At 39.5% G+C, this 27,110-nt stretch overlaps 1 protein-coding gene across 2 annotated transcripts; it reads right to left on the bottom strand.

The window, feature by feature from the left end:
- Positions 1–26,380, bottom strand: LOC125921750 (cell cycle control protein 50C-like). Of its 2 annotated transcripts, none has more exons than XM_049629348.1 (8): positions 26,250–26,380; positions 24,456–24,654; positions 20,520–20,630; positions 12,180–12,281; positions 11,094–11,181; positions 10,560–10,700; positions 3,225–3,434; positions 1–462 (listed from the first exon to the last, which is right to left on the bottom strand). In XM_049629348.1, the coding sequence occupies exons 2-8, from the start codon at positions 24,645–24,647 to the stop codon at positions 272–274; spliced, it is 1,035 nt and encodes a 344-aa protein (XP_049485305.1). In that variant the 5' UTR covers positions 24,648–24,654; positions 26,250–26,380; the 3' UTR covers positions 1–271. The 2 variants fall into 2 exon arrangements, with proteins under 2 accessions (XP_049485305.1, XP_049485304.1); XM_049629347.1 differs by having other exon boundaries at positions 26,226–26,379.
- Between the last annotated feature and the right edge of the window lie 730 nt (positions 26,381–27,110).

Raw genomic sequence — 27,110 nt, 5'->3', positions numbered from 1 at the left:
TGACTTATCTTTCCCATTCCAAGGACATTTTACTATATACATAATTATGCTGTTCCATCCTTCCTCCTCCACCGCTTTCTCCCCCTCTTCTTCCTCTTCTTCACCCTGAAACTCTCAGTATTTTTCTTTCTGAGATTGCACTTGGTTGGTCAATCCAGTTCCCCTTGATGAAACATCCCAGTCATTTCAAGCCTTGTCAGAAATCATTGGCTCTGTTAGTTGCTTCATTGTCCATTTCTGTGTTTTCTTGTTTTCTTTTTAAAACTTGACTTTACCGCTCGATGAAGAGCGTTCTCTTTTCTTTCAGCATCAAGTGGATTGCCATCATGGAAAAGGCAGCCAACCATGTCACAGCTCCTGTCACTGTGTAGGCGAGACCTAAGAAAAGGCTACTGCCTCCACTCCATGTCAGGGTGGAAAGAACAACTGATTTTTCTCCTTTGAACCTGGTTACAGGAAAATCTAAAACAAGAAGACCTGTTAAGGACCTATTTCAACACTGTCAGCTCTACCACTGTATATCCTCAATATAGTACCAATATAGTATCCTCAATATCTGAACCACATAAATTTGTTGTTTTGTAGGTTAAAAGAATGGTTGAATATTCAATGTCATATTGTCTAATGTTTACCAAGCAGTGTGGTGTATCTTGCTGGAATGAAATTAAGTAAAAAGAAGACTTCTCTCACCATAGCTCTAGTCTGTAAAAGAACTTCTGACACAAATACATCAGAATGGCTTACGGACAACTAAATTATGAGCAAATATATTTAATTTCCTTTGGCAGACCCAAGGAAATGAAAAGAATACAGATGGGTTTTACAGCAAGCCTAAATTTATGTTTATGAATCAGGAGACCCAACGTAGGCTAAAGTCCTTCATAGACTGTTTGAATTTCTACCTGAGGGAAAATTCTTCAAGACCAGTGAAGAAGCAAAAATAATGAGATAGATGGCAAAACATTTTTGGTGGGAAAGCTAAAGGTGGTGCATCCATTTGGGTTTTGAAAAAGCAAACATCCCTCACTGCCGGGGAGAAAATATTTGAAGTGGGTTTGCTATCATTAGCATTTTAATGATGTCATTTTGATTATGCATGTGGCCTGAGGTTTTTAAACATCTGGTGCCTTTTGTAAACCAAACTAATAAACAAATAAAGGCTTCTCATAGCAACGGCACAGGACAGAAGCATTTCCCAGCAAAGCTCTTAAAAGGCCTCGAATCACTTGGCAATATGCGATTTAAAGGCACAAGGAAATTAACCAGTTTCCTAACAAGGAAACAAGTTCTCTCTCTTTCTTTTCCATCAGAATTCTTCACTGTCACAGGTCCTTGAGTGCCACCTTGACCCACCTGCCTGTTTTCTTTCCTCAGTTCCATTAAGATCATTTCCTTGCACAAAGAACATCTTTTTCCCCTTAGGAGTGGTAGGTGTTTGCTGCAGCTTACATATAGCTGTTCTCCTTGCATAGCAGCCAGGCCGTGAGGCAGGCTGGGTACCGCTCACGTCAGGGCTCAGCATGGTGAGCACAAATATAGGACTGAAACTCAGGATCTAGGTTCTGCTTGCTAGATTTACACTTGAGAGTCATCAGCATTAAAATATGACTCTGAGCGAAGTCACCTGAGGAGAGCTTGTCTCCAGAGGAGAAACAGAGTGTCTCCTTTGTTTGGAACCCATGCTTCTCCTCAACTTGAAACTCCTTATCATGCATTGTGAGGACATGATTGGTTTTTTTCTTCCCGTTTTGTGATTGCTACTGTAACTGGTAAGGCAGCCATAGACAAAGTTGGTGGCACCGGAAGATCTAATTTGAGAGACCACTGTCAAGCAACTTTCAATCTCAAATTTTGGGGGGGGGAGGGCGTTGCTAAAATCCTATTAAAAAGGTAATAGTCTTTGGCTTACTCTTTGATGTGTATGGATAATGCTGCATAAGAGAAATCAGTCTGTGGCTTTCATTTTCATTTTGGGAGACATGAAAATGAACAAACTGAAGGCAAACTGTACTCCTCATCAGTGAACAAAAAGGAGGCAACAGGGCTGAGAAGTAGAGACTGTGTCACGTCGGTAGGGGCGTCTTTGACTGAGGAAGGTCCCCCTCCCCTGTCAGGATGGAGATATCCACAGTCCAGGATAGAAGAGAAGATGGAGCTGGGAACTGGAGCACATGCAGTGAATTCACTTATTCTCAAGTATTTCTCATTCAAGCTCCCTGAGAGGTATAGAAACTAAGGAGGGAGACAGCTTTGTGTTAAGATCCTCTGGTCTGCCACGGGCCCCAAGACCCAAGAACAATCCCTAGTCAGTAGCCCTGAGATGCTACTGGAAGTGCTGATGCTTATTTGGGCTGATGTCCCAAAGTTTTTACAAGCCTTGGAAAGTTTCAGCTTCAAGGAGAATTAGGAAGAAACTTTAAAGTCTGATGATGACAGTGAGTATAAATTGCTTATAAATGTATATATTTTTTAAAAAACAGTGTTTGGTGTCATTTTGAAATTAAGTCTTCTTGTTTTTAGATCAAGAGTTACATTTGTATTTTTGAACTAAGTAAAAAATTCAGAATCTCATATGAAAGCATGTATCTCCTAACTTGGACCTTATGTCTGTAACCAAGGCACTGACCCCTACTAGCTGGCTTTGTGCCAAAGGAGGGAAGAATAGCGTCTTCAGAGCACAGCTTACAGCACACATCACATGGGTTGGATGAACCCGACCTGCTTCTTGAGTCCGGGGCTCCCTTGGTCTAGTTTTGCCTAGAATAAAAGGCTCTACAGTCTCAGTTTTCATTATTTTTAGCTCATTTTCTACATTTACTTCTTATCAAATTGCTCTCTCTTCATTACTATGGTCCTCCAAACTCATCCCATCTTACATAGCAGTCTTCTCCTCTCTGTTAAAGATCTCAAGGCTCCGTGGTACTTAATCTTTCTTGGAGGATAGAAATATCCCTCCTTACTTACCCATATCTACTTACCTGATACTGCTTTACTGTTATTCCTAAAAAACCTATTGTACACATTTGATTACATAAGGTGTAGAAAAACAGCTATATGGTGGCAAGTGAAAGTATTACCTATGAGAGAACTATATATTTCTTCTTCATATAGATAGATTAGATTGTAGAATAGAAAAGTAAAAAATGAAATAATTCAACAACTAGTGCCCAGATGGACACTGATTTTCCTTCATCCCCAGGAGCAAAAGTGGTATAAAAGGATACTGTAGGTAATGTTGAAACTGTAGTTACCAGCAGGCAAGCCTTCAATAAAATACTGTACTCGATTGAGTCGACGGTATAGTTTTTTGAAAGTGGGAAAGGCAGCTGTCCGCATCCACACAATGAAGTCATCATTGAGGAAGCCATTGTTTTCTGTATTCTCTAAATCCAGTTCATAGACAGATTTAGACCAGAATGGGGGCTTTGCGGTTCCTGTGGGAAGAAAATAATGGACATGGTTGAAAGAAATCATCTATACCCATTCAGTTTTCCTTAGAATATAGAGAATGAAAAAACTTTTGCATTCTTAAGAGAAATAAAAATTAAGACTTTAAAAAAAGTGTGTGTGTGTGTGTGTGTGTGTGTGAGCATGTGTGTGAGCTCTCTGAATACATAACAACTAAAAATAATGGATTAAAAAGACTCTAGAGAAATGTAGGGGAAATAATGATGATTTGTCATAGGGTTAAAAAAGAACAGAGTATCAAATTATATGTATATTATGTGTTCAACTACATTAAATGCATATAAAACACTGAGAAAAAACAGGTAGAGAAAATTATAATAGTGGTTGTATTCAGTGATATCATCATAGGTTCTGTATTTTCTTTAACTTCATTAGTAATTTAAAGAGAGAAAATTAAAACAAGATATGATCATTTCACCTAACTTGGTTAATTGGTAAAGAGAACAAGAGTGACAACCCTTGATGATGCAATGGAAATGGGAACTCTTGAACAGAGCAGAGAAATGTGTGGATTAATAACACCTCTGGCAATCTAGGAACGTGCATCAAAAAGTTTGATAAGGGTACCTGGGTGGCTCAGTTGGTTAAGTGTCTGACTCTTGATTTTGGTTCAGATCATGATCTCACAGTCTGTGGGTTCGAGCCCTGCATCGGGCTCTGCGCTGACAGTGCAGAGCCTACTTGGGATTCTCTCTCTCCCTCTCTCTTTGCCCCTACCCCTGTCTCTCTCTTGCTCTCTCTCTCTCTCAAAATAAATAATCTTTTTTTAAAAAAAGGTTTAATTATATTTTGGTCTAGAAATTCTACTTCTAGAAATGTAATCTAAGGAAATTATCATGTCTGTGCATGAAGATCGTGTTAAACCGAGATTCTCTGCAATAGTGTGCCTAAGAGCTGAAGGCTGGAAGTGAGGAGGAACTGGTAGATGGGAGGAGGTGAAGAGCAAAGGTACTGCAAGCCTCTTCTAAATCCAGGAGGCCTAGTCGGTTTGGGTGCTGTGGGAATGTTGGAAGCACAGGAGGGAGGGCCAGTGCCAGGAAATGAGTCTGTTGAGTTTAGTCTCATTCTCATACTTCCCACTTTAGGGCCCATGGTGGGCATGTCTGCCTCTCCCACTCTACAGCAGACTCTTGAGTACAATGTCTTCCTCATCTTTTTTCTGCTGGCATTTAGTCTAGTGCCTGGCACATAGTAGGTATTCAATATATGCTCAATAAAGGAATGAGTGGTTCTAATTAAAGCTGACAGAAGTTGATCCTAAAAACTATATTGAATTTTAAAGAATGAGTTAATAATGGAAAATTGTTTAGTGAACTTTTTAGTTCCAGACAATTGGTCCTAGTATTTGTAGAATACAAAATGAAAAAGGGAAAACCACTCTTTCTCAACTCTGACAATTAACTAAACTATTTTCTCTTAAAAGAAACCCAGTCGTGTTTTCTAAGCATGGGGTGTGGTGCTGGTAAAAGTGAGTGCTGTGTTTGGTTGGATTAATCTGTTGAAGTATGTTTGTATTCTTAAACACTTCCTCAGGAAATAATCCTTTGCTGGAGAAACTTCCTCTGCAAATTTTGTGGAGCTCACCTATTTTGACCCTTCCCAAAACTTCAATCACTGTTGCCAGAAGAATTTTGATAAAAATTGAAATTGCCTTTGGTACCCATACTGTGGACCTCACCCTCTGTCTACTTTAGCCAGAGACATGCCCTAAGACAATGTGTCCTATGGGCATATTGACACCCAAGTCACCCAAGGAGCTTGTTAAAAATGTAGGTTCAAGCATGCCTTCTCCTACCAACCCCCGCTCCCACTCCATCCCACTACTGAAGAGTATAAGAAGTGTGGTTTAAGAGGCACCACTTTTCTTCATTTTCCAAGTTGGGTCATTTACTTTTATCCATTCATTCAACAATAAGCTTTTCTTGATTGCTCACTATGTATGAAGGAACAGGGATATAAAACTTCCTAATTTCCTCAGGGAATTCACAGACTTGAAGTGGGGATGACAAGTATTCAAATAGATAATTACAAGATACCGTGGTAACTCTTACAGTAAAGGTAAGAACAAAGTATAGCAGGAGATGAAAGCCAAGGCCCCTTTGTGTTATAGGCCTGTGGTTATGTGGGAAGACAAAACTATAGAATGCTGCCAAGTTCCTTTCAAACAGTAGGAAGTCAGTCAGAGATAAAGTGACCATACATGCCCGTTTGTCTAAAGTAGTTCCAGCTGATGTCTGTTGTCTGTTATCCCAACTGACTTAGCATTTACCCCAAACAAATAATATGTTTATAACTCCATCCCTCCACCTTCCAGGTCTTAACGGGTAGTGTGTGAAATACCAATGTGCAGTGAATGGAGTACTTACTTTAATGTGTAATTAGTGAAAGATAACCAGAGACCCTTTCAATCAAAACACTACATATTCCTGTGACCTCTGCCAGCTGTTTGACACTCCAACTGATTAGGTCATAACCTCACTCTTGGCCTGTGAGATGCATGAAGATGCCAGTCTATAAGCCAGTGGGATCAGTGGGAAACATGGGAAATTATAGGTTACATTATACATACATGATATATGTGGGAAATAGATGCTGAACGGTCTTGCTGAGAGTCATCTGAACTCCCCTGCAACTGTGGTTTTATTATTTATTATATGGTGCAAATATGTAACTATTTTATTGTTTGGTACCAGTTTTTATTTGCTAGTAAGTCCCTGTAGCTGTGAAGAGTTAAAAAGGGAACACATATGTTTAATATAAAATTAAGTACAGTTTCTTGAGAAAGTTGATGAATGTGAAACTTGCAGTGTTAGTTGACATTTATCCCACAACAGGGGAATCATTGTGATGTCAGTGACTGAGTGAAAATTAAAAGACATAAATCTGCTGAAGAACATCAGAATCTACTTTAGAAGTTTGTGGCTATTTTTAAAAGAGTGTATTCAAAGACAATGCTTTACCTCAGATAGCTAAAGAAGGTCTATTTATATCTAATAATGTGAGCACGACCTTGACTTGTCATTTAGATCAAGTGAGCTTCCTTCTCCTTTTATTTAGAGGGTTTGTTGTTGTTGTTGTTGTTACCAAAAAAGAAAAAAAAAAAAAAGCTTTCATGTTTTGCCTCCATTAGCACAAAAAAAACACTTTGTAAACAGTTAAATGAGGCAAGTTTTACATTAGTGTCTTCAGATGTTTCAAACAGAAACATCAGACAAGTTAATTATAATGCTGGTCTGATTTTTTGGGTTTGATTTTTCATGGAATCAAAGCAAGGCTTTTAGATATTCAGTCTTGAAAGATAAAGCCTCTAATATTATAATAAATTTATTCTAAATTCAGTTAAAAAATTCAAACAGCAAGTGTAAATTTTTGGCTTTGTAGTGATAACATAAATACAAATGTGGTAGAGCACAATATCAGAACAAAGATAATGTTCTTAATAAATTGAGAAATTTACACAACAATGTTCTTAAATTGGTTGTAGTACATACATAATTTATAATTATATCCAAACAAGCTACACTATTTTACCAATCAAAAGAAGAGCTGTAGTTGTGCAAATTTAAATATTTTTGAAACTGAACTGCAAAATTTTTACAGTAATAGGGATGCTAAATTAAGGAAATACATCAGCATGGTATGTGGCCTGTCTTTGTTATATATCATCAACCAGAAATTTAGAAATGTTTGAGCTTTTGAAGAACTATTTTATATACCAAAAGATGTGTCCTACAATGATCTCAAATTTTTTGGTAAATAAGCCCTCTAACTTTTGGTTGAATTTAATTCAAAAGAGTTGAAAAATTTTAAACAAAGTATCCAAAATATGGAATATCAAAAAACTTCAGTTTTTGATTTAATGAATTATAGTTATTGAAAGCCAAGCTTACAAACAAGAAGATATTAAAATTTACCCCCCAAAAAGCAGGAAATTATTGAACATATTACATAATAAGAGTTCAAAATGTGTACAAATTTAAATTTTTAATTCTATGATTGTGGGGCACCTGGGTGGCTCAGTTGGTTAAGTGTCTAACTTGGGTTCAGATCATGATCTCACAGCCCGTGGGTTTGAGCCGTTGTCAGGCTCTGTCCTGACAGCTCAGAACCTGGAGCCAGCTTCAGATTTTGTGTCTCCGTCTTTCTGTGCCCCTCCCTGACTCACGTTCTGTCTCTCTCTTTCTCAAAAATAAATAAACATTTAAAAACAAATTCTATAATTCTGTTCTGGATATTTCAATTTATGTAAAAACTCTTTTGATGGAGCTCCTATTTTATTTATTTATTAATTATTTTGTTTATTTCATTTCATTGTCTTTTCTTTTTTTTTTAAAGTAGGCTTCGTGCCCAGTGCAAAACCCAACACAGAACATGAACTCATGACCCTGAGATCAAGAGTCAGACGCTTAACTGACTGAGCCACCCAGGCACCCTGGAACTCTTATTTTTAACTGAATAAAAAATGTTTTTCTCTTCCAGAATTAAATGATATCAAGAAAGTTTAATATTGTATAGCATCTGGAGGAGGGGCCAAAAATGGCAGAACAGCATGGAAATTTTTTTTTGCATCTCTTATCCCTGAAATGCAGCCTGATCAACACTAAATCATCTCACACACCTAGAAAACTGATTTCAGGATTAACACAACAATCTGCACAACCCGAACCACAGAACTCAGCAGGTACATGGTGCAGAGAGGTGAACTGGGGGAGAGAGAAGCTGTGGAGGGCAGGGAACTGTATTTGCTTGTGGAGAGAGGACAGAGATGGGGGAAGAGTACTGGAAAATCAGCCCCCCACCCCAAAAAAAAGCAGCTGGAGAGAAAGTGGAAAAGTGGAATCAGTCACAGGGACGGAACAAAAAAAAAGGGAGAAGGGAGAAAGGAGAGGGTTTAAGTTCCATTAAGACTCTATAAACAGGGGAAGCACAGAGTCTGAAACTCTGCAGCTTGATACCTGGAAGTGCTCTGGTGGGAAGGGCAAATCCCCAGGAGCAGAAGGCGAGGTCACACGGGAGAGGTGGTTCCCCTGCTGGGAGGACATTTGGTAGAGGCTGTGTGGCCTCCCCACAGGCAAAGGCCCCAGCGGACCCTGGAGAACAGCCACATTGGCTGGTGCTAGAACAAGGACATTAAGGGGAAGCCTGTTGCCAGATGTGTGTTGTGATTTTCCATAAACCCTGAAACACTGCTGCTACAAGATCACGTGAACTGTTTTTGGAGTAGACTGGCACCCAGCTGCAGTCTCTGGGCATCAGCAGCAGCAGTCTCCCAAACAATCCTGGGGGTGGGTCGGCACCCAGCCATTGCTCAACAAGACCCTCCTCCAGAAGGTCTGAGCAGGTCAGAGCTGCAGTCCCTCAGAAGTCAGGGGTTGGGAAACACAGCCCCATCTGAGTCAGGTGCCGCCTGGCAACCTGACTGCTTGGTCACAGACAGTGTAAAAGCGGGTAGTGGACAGAAGCCCAAGACAAAGGAAGGGTGCTTGATTGCCAGTCACAGAGAGCACAGAGTTCTGATACTAGAGACTGGGTAGCTGGGTGACACCACTTTCAGCCCTTCTGCACATGGGCATACACACCTACATATGCCACAACAATCCACCCCAGAAAGCTAAGCAGCACCATCTAGTGGAGAACAGACCTTTACACTAAACCCTGCCTAACTGGGCCAACAGTGCTCTTGACAAACACGTCTCTCCCCCTGCTTAGTTTATGGACTACAAAGTGCTTCATAGCTTCACTTCTATGGGAAACCAGATGTAATTTCAATGGTACTTCATTCTATTCGCTGGACCTTTTATTCAATTTTTTTTCTTTTCTTATTCTTGAATACAGAAAAAGAAAAAATCTATTTTTATTTTCTATTTTTATTAAAAAGATTTTTCTTTAACTTTTTCTACTATATTTTTTACATTTTTAAAATTTTAAAAATTCTATTTGACTTTCATCATTTTACTTTATCCTATTCAAAGCATTTTCCTTTTTTACCTCTTTTTTCCTTTTCTAATTTTTTCCTTTTATTCTCTAATCTGTCAAGCTTTTTGGGGTAGTATTGACATTTTAACAATATTTATTCTTCCAATCCATGAGTATGAACTGTTTTTCCATTTCTTCATGTCTTCTTCAATTTCTTTCATAAACTTTCTATAGTTTTCAGCGCACTGATCATTTACCTTTCTGATTAGGTTTATTCCTAGGTACCTTATGGTTTTTGGTGCAAAATATTTCAATAAAATGTTTTTAAAATAATAGAACAGATTCATTAGAAAAATAAAGAGGCATGTGGGTTCCCTGGGTGGCTCAGTTGGTTAAGCATCTGACTTCAGCTTAGGTCATGATCTCACAGTTCATGAGTTTGAGCCCCACATCAGGCTCTGCGCTCGTAGCTCAGAGCCTGGAGCCTGCTTTAGGTTCTGTGTTTCCCTCTCTCTCTGCCCCTCCCCTGCTTGTGCTCCCTCTTTCTCTCTCAAAAATAAATAAATGTTAAAAAAACTATAAGAAAAAATAAAAATACAGAGGCATGTAATGAAGACAGATATGGCCAAGAAACTGATTAAAGTATGTGACTATCCAGAATAATTATTCTGCTTATGTTATTTTTAATATTCTAATAATAAAGTAGTTTTTTTAGGTTGTTTTAATATACACAGATATGTCATTTTAAGTTTTGAAAGAATTGCATTTTAAAATAGTTTGTATAGAATTATTTTACAGGCCCACCAATAGGGTAATGTCAATTTATTGATAAATAAATACAAATTTCAAACAAACATATGACTTGACTTATTCTAGTGCCCCTTTTTACTCTCAAAAGTGCACCAGGTTGGACAATAAATTACATGGTGACCCTAATTACAGATGAAGCAACACGTTTTTTAAAACATTGCCTTTTTCCAAATGATAAACTGAAAGAACCAGGGCACCAATCATTTCATGTTTCTGATAGGTATGTGATGGAGGTGCCTGCAGGTAGGCAAAGAGCAAAACAGAGGTCAACAAAAAGTAAAGAAGGAGATATCATAAACATTTCCCCATATATAAAAATCAATGTTTCTGTAAAGAGGTAAAAATATTTAACATATGTATCTTACCTGTAAATGCACTAGAAAGATTAATGGCAGTTGGATTCCGAAACTTGACATACTTATCTGTCCACCATGTAATTCCGCTCCTTAGCATTGGGACTTCCATATGTATAGATGAATTAAGGTTGTAGGAAAGAATGATGGTATCTGTAAGGAAATTAAAAATTGTCAGAGATATAAGCAAGCATTTTTGCCCCACTTCAAAGTACAAAACCAGACACAAATGAAAAATAAACTAGGGTTTCAGTAGACTCTCAACATGCCTACATGCAATAGGTGTTGGAATTATAAGACTATTCTTTTTCTTGCCAAAGCCTCAAATATTGGAAAATACTGTCAAGCTCCATTTAGCTCATGTTCCCTAACTACTTCAAATCTCTGGTAAGGGAGAACTTATTTGCAAATGAAATACCATAAGTCAATGGATAATGCATACAAAAATTTTTCTTGAACTGCCAGTTGCAGAGTTGATCTTCTGGACATTTAGGTTATTACACGCTTATGAAAAGGCACACCATGGAGACAGGAAAAGTCACCTACCATTGAATATGCTGTTGGCAATAGCACCACAAGGAGCGATGGGGGTCCCATTGTGGGACTTGCTAAATGGAGCACAGTTTCCAACATCCTGGATGCAAGATGATACAGTAAAGAGAAATGCTTTGGTAAACTCTCTTAGAATGTTAAAAGTGACAACACTGGCAATGTAAATCAACCCACAGTAATTTATTCACACATAACAAGATTATGGACTGCTACCAACTTTTCCCAGACTTCTGGCTCACTTAGACTCAGAAATTTTTGTGTTTTGGAGACGTGTGTGTGTGTGTGTGTTTGTGTGTGTGTGTGTGTGTGTAGTTTTTTCCCCCTTATTAACAATATGTAACATACCAATATATCTGCAGAAAGGAACTTAACTTGCTGGCTGTGCTAAATATCACACTAAGCTACACTGAAATACATTTTTAAACCCCTTTTTTGTCAAAATGTAACTCATATTCTGAAACTATACAAATGGTGGGTTTATATAGCTAGATGACTTATCACAGGGAATCCATACAGCTAACTACCAGAATGTATCTAAAAAGAGTGGTTGCTAAAAAATCATTTGATTATCACTTGCATATAATAATCTCAGTATGGAAAAGGTTTCCTTCTAGCTTTTTTTGCTAGCGTGGTGAGTATCATTTATCAAGAATAAAATTTTGTGTTCTAGGTGAGAAAGGGTATTTAATTAAACCAAAGTCTTTTAATCAATCAAGTAGGGCTGAATTTCCTTAAACTGGTCTGGAGTGAAGGTCCCAGTTATTGGAAGAACAATGGTAGGTATACAGGGAACTGGATTGAGACCAACCACTCAGAGTTACTACCAAAATGGTTGGTGCAGGAAAGTATAACCATTTAATTGGACAAGATACACATTACTGTTTTGAAGAGAGAAACCATGCCTCTCAATAGCAATTATACTGAAAACCCAGCTCCTTCAATTTATGCAAGAATGAAATGAGCATTCCTGCCTTGTAAAACTTTACGTTTTTAGTTTATTTTCCAAACTCTCTTTTAGACTGAAAGATCCACCTGGTTTTTAACAAAAGGAGTATTATACCAAATTAAATAAAGTCTTACCTTTAAATCTGTACCCACCAGTTGGCTATTACTTCTGGATAGAATATATCGATAAAGATTCTGATAGAAGCCATATAACTTGTAGTACAAATAAACATTGCCCTGTAAAGGAGAAAAGCAAGAAGAGGAGAGTTAGAAGAATTAACTAGAATATTAATAAACACAGACAGGATTTCTGTAATAAAAAGTACCACAGAAAAAAATTGATGGGAACTGAAAATTTCTTTCTTAAAATTTTTTTCAAATTTTATTTTAGAGAAAGAGAGCAAGCGAGCACAAGTGGAGCAGGGACAGAGGGAGAGAGAATCTTAAGTAGGCCCCATTTTCAGCCCTGAGCCCCACGCAGGGCTTGATCCCACAACCCTGGGATCATGAGCTGAGCTGAATTCATGAGTGTGATGCTTAATGGACTGAGCTACCCAGGTGCCCTGGGAACTGTAAGTTTCTTTATATCAAACAGAAACCCAAGAAATCATTTTAAAAAATCAGTGATGGAAAATCCTCATTTACACAGAATTATTAAAATAACCAAGTAATTTATTTGAGATGATTTTGTAAGGGCTACTGTGTTTCTGCCACGAAAAGATTTTAAAACCAGGCTTTTGTATTCTCAATATATAAAATTGATGTAACAAATATTGTTGTTTCCTAGCAATAGTAGGAAAAATGCTTTGCCTAGGAGTTGTGGTAGGCATCAAAGCCAATGATTTCAAAGCAAATCCTTGAACATATTTGAAGCTGGAACCACCAAGCATATTTGGGTGCATGTGAAAGGCATGAGATTAGCCCTGTGTGGTCTGTCTGGCTCTAGGGGTTTTGTCTTTGTATCCCTAGGATCTAACACAGTACCTGGCACACAGCACTTGCTCAAGAAATGGTGAACCATTCATTATGGACAAAAAAGGGGAATAGAATAACTCATGGTTCTGAAAGAAAGGTGATTTTCACCTTAGTGATAAGTCACCTTGTTGCCATGAGAGATGGTCCTTTTCATGTATGCTGTCCTATGAGGCTGCCTCATCACAGGCTACCAGCATGCTTATCTTTATAGTGACATACCCAAATTCTCCAGCAGACTTGATACAGATTTTACTAACAGCATATATGATGCAAATGGAAATGACCAATGTGGCTGTTTATAATTAATATACTACCTACCTCCAAAATAATGAAGGCCTGCATCCAAAAATATGAAGGCCTTTATTAAGTGCTCTCCATATGTTAGATGCTATATTCAGTGCTAGAAATACAAGTGTATTCCTTTACAATCTCCTGAGTCAATTGATTCTCTTATACTATGGAAAAATGGCATTTTGGAAAGGCTTCTGGTCTCACCCCAAGGACACTTATGTGGGTGAGTATGGAAAATGTGAGCTGGTACTCAGGGCAGGCTGGAAATAAGGGTCATGGTAACTGTGGCCAGTTACAGAAAACAACAAAGGCTGAAGAGCTCAGTCCACTTGTAAGAGAAAAGTGTCTGGAACACCAAGAAAGGGGAGACTCTGAGTCACGACAGAGAGGTAGGCTGCAATACCATAAACAGAGAGCGTGTAAGGCGAGCGAGCCAGGCATAGCAAGAATGACTGATCACCTTTCCTCACCCAACAAGCGAACCTCTATTGTTGACCCATAACTATAGAAAATATGAAACCCACAGAGTGGAATTTACCATACATTTTCTTGGAAGCTAAAAAGAGAATTCCACTTACCCAAAGTTATATGTTCATATAAAGGACAAAATAAACAGGCAAAGAACACTCACCACACCAGGGACAGAAGTGTTTCAATAACCTTTTTTCAATGATTCTTTGTCCAAGATTTAACTTAACAAAGCCTCCCAGATCATCATCTTTTTTATTGGTCCTAGAGGCATATGGTACTTTATGGTGTTGCTTCTCTTTAAATTCAGTGGCACTTTGTGTAGGATTCCTAGTTTAAGGCACTCTTCTGTGAATTTACTGACTAGCATGTGTAATGTGTGCTAACTGGTGAACCGAAGGCCCTGTTGTTGCCCTAACTGGTTTGGTTGGATTTTTATGAGAACGTCTTTGCCTGGAAAGGAATGGTTAGCAGCTAGTAACATTTATTTGACTTAAAGGTTTCAAAGGACACAGACAGATGGAAACTAAAGCCCTTTAAGAATTTATCTTTTTGAATTTTTTCTTCAAAAATTTAAGTACTCTGAGACTCCAGGGAGGAATCAACCCTGCTGACACCTTGATTTCAGACTTTTGACTTCCAGAACTGTGAGAGAATGGTTTTCCATTGTTTTAAGCAACCCTCCTGCCCTGCCAGTTAAGCAACACTAACTTTTTTTTTTTCAATTGAAGTATAGTTGATACCCGATGTTATATGAGCTTCAGGTGTACAACATAGTGATTTGACAAGTCTACACATTATGCTATACTTACAATTGTAGCTATCATCTGTTACCATACAATGCTGTAACAACACCATTGACTATATTCCCTATGATACACCTTTTTCCCTGTGACTTATTCATTATATAAATGGAAGCCTGTATCTCTCATTCCCCTTCACCTATTTTGCCCATGCCCCTACTTCCTCCCTCTGTCCACCACCAGCTGGTTCTGTGTTTATGAGTCTGTTTCTGCTTTTTAAGCAACACTTTAAAAAAAAAGTTTATTTATTTTGGGAGAGACAGAGAGACAGAGACAGAGAGAGAGGGAATGAGTGGGGAGGGGCAGAAAGAGAGGGAAAGAGAGAATCCCAAGCAGGATCTGTGCTGTCAGCATGGAGCCTGACATGGGGCTCCATCCCACGAACCATGAGATCATGACCTGAGCCAAAAACCAAGAGTCAGACACTCACCTAACTGAGCCACTCAGGTGCCCCATAAACAATACTTTTACTTTGGGGAAGCAGCATGGTGAGTTGAGGAAGGCAAGAGAGGGCATAGCTGTAGAGAACTAGGATTCCGATCTATAAAAACACATATGTAAAACTTCCCTCACTGACTGCAAATATCGCTTAACCCAAGTAAAACTCAGTAATTTCCTTACAGAGTTTATATCTGACTTACCTAAAAAATTGATTAGGGGTGCCTGGGTGGCTCAGTTGGTTAAGTGTTCAACTCTTGATTTTGGCTCAGCTCATGATCTCAGGTTTGTGGGATCGAGCCCCCAGTGAGGCTCTATGCTGGCAGCGCACAGCCTGCTTGGGATTCTCTCTCTCCCTCTCTGTCTGCCCCTTCCTTGCTTGCATGTGCACTTTCTCTCAAATAATAAATATATAAACTTAAAAAAGTTGATTAACACTAGCCATAATCAATATAGATGTATTCAGAATATTACTAATGCCAACATGCTTTCATTTGGGATCATAGGGGAAATAAAGGGTCACATAAAACCAAAGCTTCCTAGGACATAAAGCCATACAACTTAGGACTTTATATTTCCTGCATTCATTTAGTCTTTCAACAAACATTTTCCGAGCATCTACCACATAAAATAGACTGTGCTGGGTACTGTGGAGGAAGCAAAGATTCATATGTTCATTCAATAAACATTAATTGAGCACCTATAGTGTGCCAGGTAACTTATAGGTGCTTGGGACACAACAGTGAGAAATGGACAATAAACAATACTATATCACAAACTATTAATTTATATGGCAAGTTAGAAGGTGATAAGTACTAATGGAAAAAATTAAAATTACAGCAAGTTAACAAAGATCAGGAGTATTACAGGGGTGAGTTGAGTAGATATGTTGCAGTGTGAAATAGGATGGCCAGTGTAGACCTTACTGGGGAGAGGGTTGAGTCAAGACCTGAAGGAGGTAGGGCAATTAGCCAAGTGTATATCAGGTACAGGGACAAGGCAAGAGAATGCCTGACTTATTTGAGGAGTAAGGGGTCCATTGTGGTGAGAGTGGGGTTGGGGGAAGAGAATGGAGGGATTGATTAGGTCAGAGAGGAAATAAGATGACAAATCATGTAAGGCCTTGTAAGAACTTAAGATTTCACTGGGTAGAAAGAGGAGCCATACGGGGATTTTTTTTTTAAGTTTGTTTATTTATAATTTTTATACCCAACATGAGGCTCAAACTCATGACCCTAAGATTAAGACTCATGTGCCCTTCCAACTGAGCCAGTGGGGTGCCTCCACTGCAGGGATTTTTTGAACGAAGGAATAACATATGTCTTAGGATTTAAATTCTCACTCTGGCTGCTATATTGAAACATGAATATAAGCAAGGAGACCTATTAGGAGGCTATTTCAGAAATCCAAGTAAGAGGTGGAATGGCATGGAGCTAGGTGGTAGCACAAGGGGTGGGAGAAGTGGACAGATCCTGAATATATTTTGAAGGTAGAGCCAACAGGATGGATTGGGTGTGAAATATCAGAGAATAAAGGGAGTCACAAATCACTCCTAGGCTTTTGGCCTGAGCACCAGAAGAATGGAGCTATTTTCAACTGAGATTGAGAAGTCTTTGGATGGGTTAGGGGTTTTTGTTTTTGCTTTTTTTTGGTGGGGGGAAGAGGGGTGCAGTGGATAAGGGGAGAAGTGGAAACCAGGAATTCAGTTTTAGAAATGTTGACCTCAGATATCGATTAGACATCCACATGGTGACATTAGGAAGGCAGCTGGAAATACAATTGTGGATTTGGAAGAGATATTTGGGATAGAGATAAAATGGTGTTGGCAATAGATGGCATCTAAAGTCTGGAGATAGATGACATTTCCAAAAAAGTGAATGCAGTTAGAGAGGAGAAGACTGAAGACTGGGACTAAAGCCCTGTGGATCTCAACATAAAGAGTTTGGGGAAAAGGAAGAACAGCAAAGGAACCAAAGAAGGGCAACCAGAGGGCTAGGAGGAAAACCAAGACAGTATGGGATCCTGAATGCCAAGAGAATAAAGTATGTTGAGGATGAGGGGGTGGTCACCTGTGTCCAGTGAGTGATAAGGTACTAAGGACTGACTGCTGGATTTATCAACATAGAAAGTCATCGGTTTCCTCACAATTTCACTGAGTGTTAGGGGTAAAAACCTAATTGGACTGGGTTTAAGAGAGAATGAGTAGAGAGGAATTAGAAGTAGCCAAGATAGACAACTCTTTTGAGGAGTTTTTCTGCTAACGGGAAGAAAGAAATGGGACAATAGCTGGTAGGGAAATTGGGAGAACAGAAGAGTAGTTTGTTTATCTGAAGAGAAGTGAAATAATATGTTTTGTATGGTGGGGATGATTGAGGACAAAGAAAAGCTGGCGATATATCAGAGGACAGAACTGCTGAATTAAGTCCTTATAGAGGCAAGAAAAATGGCCTCTATGCACAAGTGGAGGCAAGACTTCAAGACTGGAACAGGGATAGTGTATCTACGGTAACAGGAGGGAAGGTTGAGCGTGTGGTGCAGATACTTGCAAGTGGGTAGCTGTGGTGTGACATGCAGAGCATGATCCTTTAAGTGGGGGAAATGCGTCCACAGGATATCACACAAGTGATTATAGGTTCATCAGAAGAATGAAAGCAGTGCTCCCAGGAAACAAATGTGGGCAAACTGTTTCTGGAGACATGAGTGAAAAGGAGGCTCAAGGAAGGCTTATGAATGTTAGGCATCTAAAACAAGTGGCAGTGAGTGGGGAGATTTTCCAGGCAAATTAACAGCAGAAACATAGAGTTCTATCAGGCAAAAGCAAGTTGGCCAGTTGGCAGAAGTACAAGGTCTCCTTCCTCCTTTACCTTTTTATGAAAAGGTAGCTGGGCCTCAGGTGGTCAAAGAGCAACCTGAAACAGTGCTTTTTTGGGGGGCAGGGAGGACAGTGAACTGAGTTTACGTGGTTTAAAGTAGGGAAAACCAAAGGCTGGGAGTGCAATTAGGTATCTCTGATAAGGGACCAGGAGGTCTGAGCTGAGGCAACGCCTAAATAATGGAGGGGACAGAGTAGTTGGAGAGATGGATTGAAGAAAAGTGCCTACACATCAGAGGCTTAGATGAAAAAGGAGCAGGCAGGGTAAAGTCACAGAGGAAAGTTTAGAGCCTTGGTGATGAGATCTTTACCAGAAAGGGAAGTGATGAGGGTTTTTCAGGAGAGGATGGTGAGTCTGGTTTGGGACCAGCTGAGTTGGAGGTGGAAGCAGGGCCTTGCGGTGGGTAGCTAAAGGGGACTGCTCAGTGGGAAGCTCAAGAGAAGACCTGCCTATACTTAGATCCTTCCATGCAGAATCATCTATGAAGAGGAGGGAGAAGGATCAACCAGGTCAGGGAGGAGGACGCCATTGGTGGAGGGGTGTGGAGTCCAGAGGACAGGACAGGACCTTTGAGGAGTTCAAGGGAATATAGTTTTTTCATTTCTTGAGTATCAGGTAAGATAAAGGATGCCTCTGGGATCTGCTAATACAGGGACAGTAATTGAGGGATGACCCCAGCTGTCATGCTCTGAAATCATCCTGTGTTTGCACCAAGGCCATGATGTCCCTGACTGCTCCCAATGGCTGAGCACAGTGGAGATACTGAGGCAGACTTCTTTAGGGACTCTCTTTTGGCCTTGCTGAAACTTTCTAAAGAGTACACTGCAGTCTAACACATTTCTCCCTCACTTCCTTCCTCCTTTCCCTCCTTCTCTTTCTCCTCTCCTGTGCCTTTTCCCCTCCTTCCTTCTCCCCTTCCCTTTTCTTCACAGGGGTCAGAGTTGTGTTGTGGTCTGACAGCTGTCTCAGTCTCTTCTGGCTCTCTCCCCATTTTCCCTCACAGGCAGTCCCTCCAATAAATCTCTTGCATGTCTAATCCCGTCTTGGCATCTGCTTCTTGGAGGACCCAGACTAACACAAGACTTTAATCAGACCAAGAGCAGGAACTTCTCTTAATATTTCTTTGGCACTTCTCAGTGCCTGACAGTGAGCGAGGCCAAGAGTTGCCTTAGGGATTAGAAAATTGTATATGTAGACGGGAATGCAAGCTGGTGCAGCCACTCTGGAAAACAGTATAGAGGTTCCTCAAAAAACTAAAAATAGAACTACCCTACAACCCAGCAATGTCACTACTAGTCATTTATCCAAGGGATACAGGTGTGCTGTTTCGAAGGGACACATGCACCCCCATGTTTATAGCAGCACTATCAACAATAGCCAAAGTATGGAAAGAGCCCAAATATCCACTGATGGATGAATGTATAAAGAAGACGTGGTATATATATACAATGGAGTATTATTTGGCAATCAAAAAAAATGAAATCTTGCCATTTGCAACTACGTGGATGTAACTGGAGGGTATTACGCTAAGTGAAATTAGTCAGTCAGAGAAAGACAATAATCATATGACTTACATCATAAGAGGACTTTAAGAGACCAAACTCATGAACATAAGGGAAGGGAAACAAAAATAATATAAAAACACGGAGGGGGACAAAACTGAAGAGACTCATAAATATGGAGAACAAACTGAGGGTTAATGGAGGGGGTTGTGGGAGGGGGGATGGGCTAAATGGGTAAGGGGCACTAAGGAATCTACTCCTGAAATCATTGTTGCACTATATGCTAACTAATTTGGATTTAAATTAAAAAAAGAAAAAAAAAAAGATCAGTGGAGGGGTAAACTTTAAAAGATAGTAATTTTTATGGGAAAAATTTTGAAATCATTTTGAATTCCTCAACTTCCTGTAATTAAAGACTAGTAAAAATTGGATCCAAATCTTAGGAGCTTAATCTTCCTAAGGAGAGTCTCTCTCCTTCTTGAACTTGTCTTCGGCACCATCGTAGTAGTTATAAAACATATTTCTGGGAAAACATTACTCCTTGTATACATGTAACTGTTTGCATCTTTGTACCTACCTTTCAGATAGGGCAGTAAAGTGATGTGCCTTTGTGCAAAAAAAAAAAAAAAAAAAAAAAAAAAATTTGTATATGTAAAATGACTTGGGGGGGGGGTGGGGGCGGGGGGGAAGGAAGGAGAGTCCCAGCAGGTGTGTGACCCCTCACACTAACTCACTGTGTGACCTTGGCCAAGTCATTTAGCCTCTCAGCCCTAATTTTCTCACTATAAAATGAGTGGTTAGACTCAAAGATCTCTATAGTCCCCTCTTGTGTTGACATTTGGAATAAAGTCTGTCTCATTGATGTTAAGAATTATGTTAGAAAGTTGGACAGGTAAAGAGTCTAGAAACTTAGACAAAGGAGAAGAATAGCATTCCAAAGGAAAAAGGTAGGGGAAGAGTTGTGCATGAACTCAACACTTTATAAGATCCCTCACCCCCACCCTGTTTTATTTTTTGTGTTTTCAGATTTGGAAAGCACTTGGTGGAAATCATGAACTTACTGCCAAGTGTGAAATAGGAGTAGATCTGTGTACAGCCAGTTGAAGGCTCTTGAATTTCACTTACCTGCATTGTCTCTGAAAGGTAAAAGGGAATAGAGCAGGTGCATTCTTTGTCAAAATTAATAGCATCTTCTCGCAGTTCTGCACAATTTGCACATATTTTTGTGTATTTAATCTATCAGACAGGGAAAATAACAATTATTAATTAAAAAGTTACATGAGTACATCTCTTAAAAATCAAGTCCTGAGTCCACCACCTAGGCCTTCAAGCTTTCTGGGTCAAGGGCATGGATGCTGGGACATGACTGAAAAACAACCTACAGTAGGGGACAAAAGTGTTTCTGCAGATGCTTGGGAAGAGTGGGCCCTCTCACAGTCTTTCACTTTGGGACCTGGCAGCATTTTGCCACTGACCTGGAATTCAGTGTTTCTACTGCATATTTACGTAACCAGTTGTGATAAAGGCTCATGTCTTGATCATAAAGAGGTGTCATTAGGAAAATATTCGTCAATGACTCACAAGAACTGGGCCTACAGCTTGAGGCTAATCAGCTTTATGGGGAAGTCACTTCACTGTGTTTCCATTCTATTGTATGGAAAATATTTATACTAATGAATTTTTCTACATGACATCTAGAGGAAGTTATTAAAAAGGACCAAAAACAGAAAAAGAAACGCTTCCAAAATGTAGGGTTATTTATATACGTGGAATAATTCTGCTTTAAATGTTATCACATTCTGTTTTTTAAAAGTCAAATTCTGTGAAAAATGGTATAGTGGACTCTTTAAAAAAGGGCGGTGTGTTTCAAATGAACAAATCCTATGAGCTCTGGCTGAGAGCCTCAGTTATGTAAAGATACAGCTGGAAGAAGCCTAAGGAAGGGAGGCTCACAGAGAGGCCACTGAGGCTGTGCATTTCCCTTCTGTTTCTTCCTCATTGTGCTGAAGAATAATTGGAAGATTATGGGAATGGGGAAGAGCAAGCAAGCAAGGGTGTGGCCTTCTCCTTGGTAAACTGCCAATGGGATTTAAGATTCTTTGGGAGGGAAGACCAACAAGAAAGACTGGATTTTTTAATCCTTGCAAACCACTGGAGTTTTGAAGCCAAAACTAAATTAAAAATTAGCCAAAAGTCTACTTAATTGTACCTAGATGCTTATATTTACTTAAATCTTTAATAAATTATTAAATCATTCTTTAAATACACAGGAAGGCTTGAGCTATTATTTTGGAAAATATTGATGCCCTTTCTGTTTGTGAAACTGCATTCTGATTTTTAAAAAGCTTTAAAGAACAGGGCTCTCTCAGAACTGACAGCACACTAAACTGTGACTGAGGAAACTGGGGTTCAGTTCAGCCAATCTCTGACCTTGAGTTAAATACTTAACCTCCAGGGCCCACACTTTGTTCATTAGCATTATTTTATCTATCAATTAATCTGTGACCCTGTTGTAGTAGTATACATTTTGCTCCCTGCATTCTTGAGCCCTATTAATGCAGAATTAGAAAAAAATGATGATCTTTGAGTAGATGATATCTAAGGTGCTTTCTAGCTCTAAAAACTTTATGAGGTAGCCAAACCAAGGAAGCAGCCTAAATGTCCATCACAACTGATGAATGGATAAAGAAGATGTGGTATATATACAATATAGCCATAAAAGAGAATGAAATCTTGCCATTTGCTACAATGTGGATGGAGCTAGGGAGCATAATGCTAATAAGAGAAATAAGTCAGTCAGAGAAAGACAAAAACTATATGATTTCACTTATATGTGGAATTTAAGAAACAAATGAGCAGAGGAATAAGAGAGAGAGAAACAAACCAAGAAACAGACTCTTAACGATAGAGAACAATCTGATGGTTACCGGAGGGTAAGTCGGGGGCGGGGGGAGAGTGAAATAGGTGATTAAAGAATACACTTATCGTGATGAAAAAAATAATAAAATAAAAAAAATTATGAGGAAAACATATCTCTGACCTACTGTCTCAAATGGCCTTATAAATCTATAACTCTAAAATGACAGCAAAGACCACAGTCTGCTCCTTATATAATTTTGGAGAGGCAGGAATGATCATTCTTGCTTAAAGTGAATTGGAAAAAGGTCACTTCCTTGTTGTCGCACAGGGCTAAGTGAGAAGAGGAAAGCCACTCAGAACTCTTCCACTGGTTCTGTACTTGATCACATTGGCCTGGGATATGTACTCCATCTTATCACCCAATATAATGAAATACATCCATGTGCAAAAGAGGATCTCACTGTCACAGCAGTTTCTGGTTTTCTTGTATAAAGAAAAAAAAATGTTAGAAATAGTCCTATCTGAAGTGATTTTAAAAAAAGTCAATTGGAAAATCTCCTTAACATGATAAAAATAATTCTGTTGAAAGTTGTTTGCGGAATGGCTTTAGTGAACCATGGGGTGAGGTTCCCTTCACATGCATAGGGTGACAGCATTTAGCAATGGTGGCCTCTTAATGGAGGCTGCACTTCATAGTGGGTTGGGGTGGATAACCAGAAAGGAAGCAAGGAGGATATGGGAAAAGCAGAAGAACCAGAAAGGGGCTGGTGAAGAAGAAAATAGAAAAGTAAGTAGGATGAGCTGTTTGTGGAAATAAGTATCATCAACCTTGTAAGCCAGTTACTTTGCCTTCCACGAGGCAAGTATAATTTTCTCCTGCCATTTTGCATCTGCCCCTGGTGAGGCCTGGTGGTTTACATCTTACACCAGAGAACTCAAAATGACTTAATGGTATTTAGTTCCTGGGGAGATAAATTGCTGGGAGCAGAAAATAGAAGTGGAAAGGCATTAGAACAGTGTGGTTTGGAAGGAAGACTGGGGCCTGAAACGGTGTTTTCCTCTTTGAAGTCCTCACCATTTGCCCTAATCCATTCCTTCAAGAGTTTGTTCCTATTATGTACTGACAGTGTGCAAGGAAGTGGCTGTGGATGTGTTGAACAAGGCAACCATGGCTGAGCTCTCTGTTCTTCACACACACTACCTTACCTGCTTTACCATTAGCTCATTGAGGGCAGGTATCAACTTACTTATCTTTACTCATTTGCAAACCCAGCAGAACTCTTAGCACCTTCGGACACTCATAAATGTTAAGTCAATGTTGACAGACTTGGCGTTCATACTTTTGTTGTTAGCCATTATCAGGAGAGGGAATAGATCAGCTTTCCAAGGCTGCCTTCAGAGTGGAGGTCATAGTCTGGAGATGTCTGGTAATCTGCTCAAAGCTGATCTGAATGAAACATTTGCTTACTTTGTTAGACTGAACTGAATGTGGGCATGGCTGATCTAACCGACCAACTCTTATGTCCCCTTCTCAGACCAGCTTCTCAGATTCTCATCCTCCAACAGTTTGTTAATCACATTGACAAAGGCTTGCCATGGGGTGGGAAGTGGTGTGCCCTTAGTTTCAATTTTTCTCAATCTTGAGTAGAATTTGGTTAATTTTTCTAGGTATCCTTAAGAGGCCAGAAAGATTTGGGTTCTTGCCTCTCCTAAATTAATGATCTCAGAGGGAGTTCACTTGCAAAGGGAAAGACACAATGCTTGAAAGCGGGACAAAATTGAAGACTTCTATCTCTGTCTCTTCATTTTTTTATCAGTGTGACTCATGGGCATCTGGCAGTCATGTGGCCCTGCCTCTCCTTCTCCTACCTCTATGAATCCTTGGTCAGCACTCTGCCAGCTGAAAAAGCTTCTGCTTTGCCAGGTGCCTGTAAACAAATGGCTGAGATGACCAATGTGAGAGTGACTGTCCTCAAGGAGTAGGAATGAATAAAGCCAACATACAGAGGCTGCCATCATCTGCACCAGCTGAGAAAGGGATGTTCCAGTGTCCTCTATTTCCAGTCTCATCTATTGAGGGGCTCTGTTCTCATACTGACTGCTCACTCATTTATAGTTCTAAAGCTGAAAATTCTTAGAACCTGCCTTAAAAATGTAATGCTCTAAAAATGTAATGCCTTAAAATTGTAAGACGGGACAAACCTCTATTTCCTTGATACTCTTTGCAGACAATATAAGGATGATGCCCACACCAAGGCAGAATGCTCCTGTGGCAAAAAAGCCAGAGAGGACTCCAGTGGCTGAGAGCTGTAACCGGTAGGCGGGCAATTGCTGCTGCTTCAAGGCAGTGTTGTCTGGCAGTTTGGATTGGCAGATCTGGGATGCCTTCTTCATTTTGGTCCTGCAGGTGATGGGGTTGTACTTTTGAGACATTTATAACATTGCTACTCATAGTAATACTGCATAATGATAATACTAAGTTAAGAATTATATGAACCTTCCTCTGTAGTTGCCGTCTTTCTTCTTCCCAGAATTATTCAACTGAACCTGATATTCAGCAGGAACACAGCTCTCTTCAATCAGCCATTGCTAGGTATATTTTACTTTAGGCTCAAAACAAAAACAAAAACAAAACAATCCACCCCCTCCCCCCCAACAACTTGCGCTAAATGCCATGCCTAAAAGGAATAGTCCCCAGCAGGGGACTAAACCAACATCTGGTGACCTTGGGAAGCAGTTATAACAGGCTATTTCTGGTATGTGGTGACTAATTCAGGGCAAGCCCTTCCTGAGAGGGGGAAAATGGATTTATCTTTAAGAACTTGCCTAAAGTCTTGGAGATTAATACAAAAAATAATAGGGCTATCAGGTTTTTTACAAACATGGCTGCCTCTCACATAAATATAAACTAAGTTGGAAAAATGTTCTCAAATTACAGCTAGCTTTGCTATTTGTGATAATGACAAAGAGGGAAGAAAACAGGGATTGTGGAACACAGATGTCTAATCTCAATAACTGCCAATTTTTTCATCCATAAGAAAGACTCAGGTAGAAAACGTACATAAAAACATCTAAACTTCTCCCAAGCATGTGCTTTGGAGTAGCTCAAATGAGGCAAGAGAAAGGAAGAGGAACATAGATAATCGGTTAAATGTTCAATATTGCCATACAGTAGAATTGGTTTGGTTTGGGGTTTTTCTCATTTATCAGAAATCTCCTAACATCATTTTTATTAGGCTGTTAATAATTACTTCCTCTTCTTTAAGATGTATTTAAGATACAGAATTAGAATTAAAAAAAATGAGTTTCTAATCTTCCTTTTTAAATTAGCATTAGGCAGAGAAGCCGTGCTGGACTATTTTTATATTAAAGAAGGCAACAACTTTGGCAGGTGTAGCTAGTTGAAAAGAATACAAAATAAATGCAAATGCTTACACTAGGCGTGTAAAAGTCAGAGTCAAAGCTTCCCACTTGCAAACTGGGAAAAGCATAATACCAGTGGGAACTTCTCAGCAAGTCACTTGAACCTGACTTGGAGACGGTGAAGAATATGGCTGCCAGTATCAGCCTTGTGTGAGAAGATGGCAGCAAACACTTAACTAATTCATATCTACCATTTGTTTCACTAAGTAAACATGGTCAAGAACTTGGGATTAAAAGGCAGTAACAGCCTACAAGATTAGATTATATGTGCATGGTTGGTGCAGAAAATAATCAGGTCTGTCTGCCATCTACGTACTTGGTCCAACATTGGGTGGGATTATACTACACAGATAACACCTAGCAAACGGGTCATCACAGTATCAAATCTGTAAGAACAGAATTTTTTAGACTTTTTATAAAATAACAAAACCAAACTAACCAAAACCCCAAACCAAAAAACCTTTACATTAGTATATAGTCAGGGCTCTCCAGAGAAACAGAATTAATCAGAGGTATATAAAGAGATTTTGTTATAAGGAATTGGCTCACATGTTATGGAGGAGGCTGGCAAACCTGAACTCTGTAGAACTGATGTCTCAGGTTGAGTCTGAAGGCCAAAAGGTGGTGTAGAACCAGGTGCTGAGGTCCCAGTTTGAAGGCTATCCAGCAGGAATAGCTGATGTTTCAGTTGGAATCAGAATTCTCTCTTCTTGGAGGTGGGGGTGGTTTGGGGGGTGTGTGTGGGAGGTGGATAGGTCTATTTAGGCTTTCAACTGACAGGTTGAGGCCCACCTACAGTAAGGAGGGCAACCTGCTTTACTCAAGCCCACTCATTTAAATGTTAATCTCTTCCAAAAACATCCTCACAGAAACACTCACAATAATATTTGATCAACTGTTTGGGCACCCTATGGCCCAGTCAAGTTGACACATAACATTAACCATCACAGTAGTAAGTGAACACATATCTGGGACAATGTTCTTGAAATAGCCAGATCTTACCTTATGGGAACTTTTTTAAAAAAATTAATTTATTTAAATTCAAGTTAAGTAACATACAATGTAGTATTGGTTTCAGGAGTAGAACCCAGTGATTCATCTACAGGCACTTTTATATTTACATATTTTTCTTCTAAATAAACCTACTCCAAGCATACAAATATACTTCATATACTCTGCTTTTCAAATTTCTAGAACTGGGTTCCTTAACTTCAGTAACTTCCTTAACTGATTAGTATTTTGGGCCAGCTATTTCTTTATTGTGGGGCTGTCCTGTAGGATGGTAGAATGTTGAGCAGTATCCTTGGCTTGTACCTGCTTAATGCCAGTCATAACCCCCCCCACTATGTGCTAGAAGTTTCCCCCCAGTTGTGACATCCAAACATGTCTCCAGACAGTGCAAATGGCCCTGGGGGGGAAAAATGCCCTGGCTGA

The sequence above is a fragment of the Panthera uncia genome, chromosome C2 (genome assembly GCF_023721935.1).
Source record: "Panthera uncia isolate 11264 chromosome C2, Puncia_PCG_1.0, whole genome shotgun sequence".
In the NCBI taxonomy this organism is placed as follows: domain Eukaryota; kingdom Metazoa; phylum Chordata; class Mammalia; order Carnivora; family Felidae; genus Panthera; species Panthera uncia.
The sequence above is the reverse complement of the archived record's forward strand: the minus strand, read 5'-3'. Positions and strand labels throughout refer to the sequence as shown.

What these genes read in the sequence shown, in the direction of transcription:
- LOC125921750 (XM_049629347.1), bottom strand. An exon ending in TGCCAACAGCATATTCAATG is followed by an intron (nt 10,701 to 11,093) that starts GTAGGTGACTTT and finishes ATTTCCTTACAG; the next exon opens with ATACCATCATTCTTTCCTAC. An exon ending in CAGTTTCAACATTACCTACA is followed by an intron (nt 463 to 3,224) that starts GTATCCTTTTAT and finishes TTCTTGTTTTAG; the next exon opens with ATTTTCCTGTAACCAGGTTC.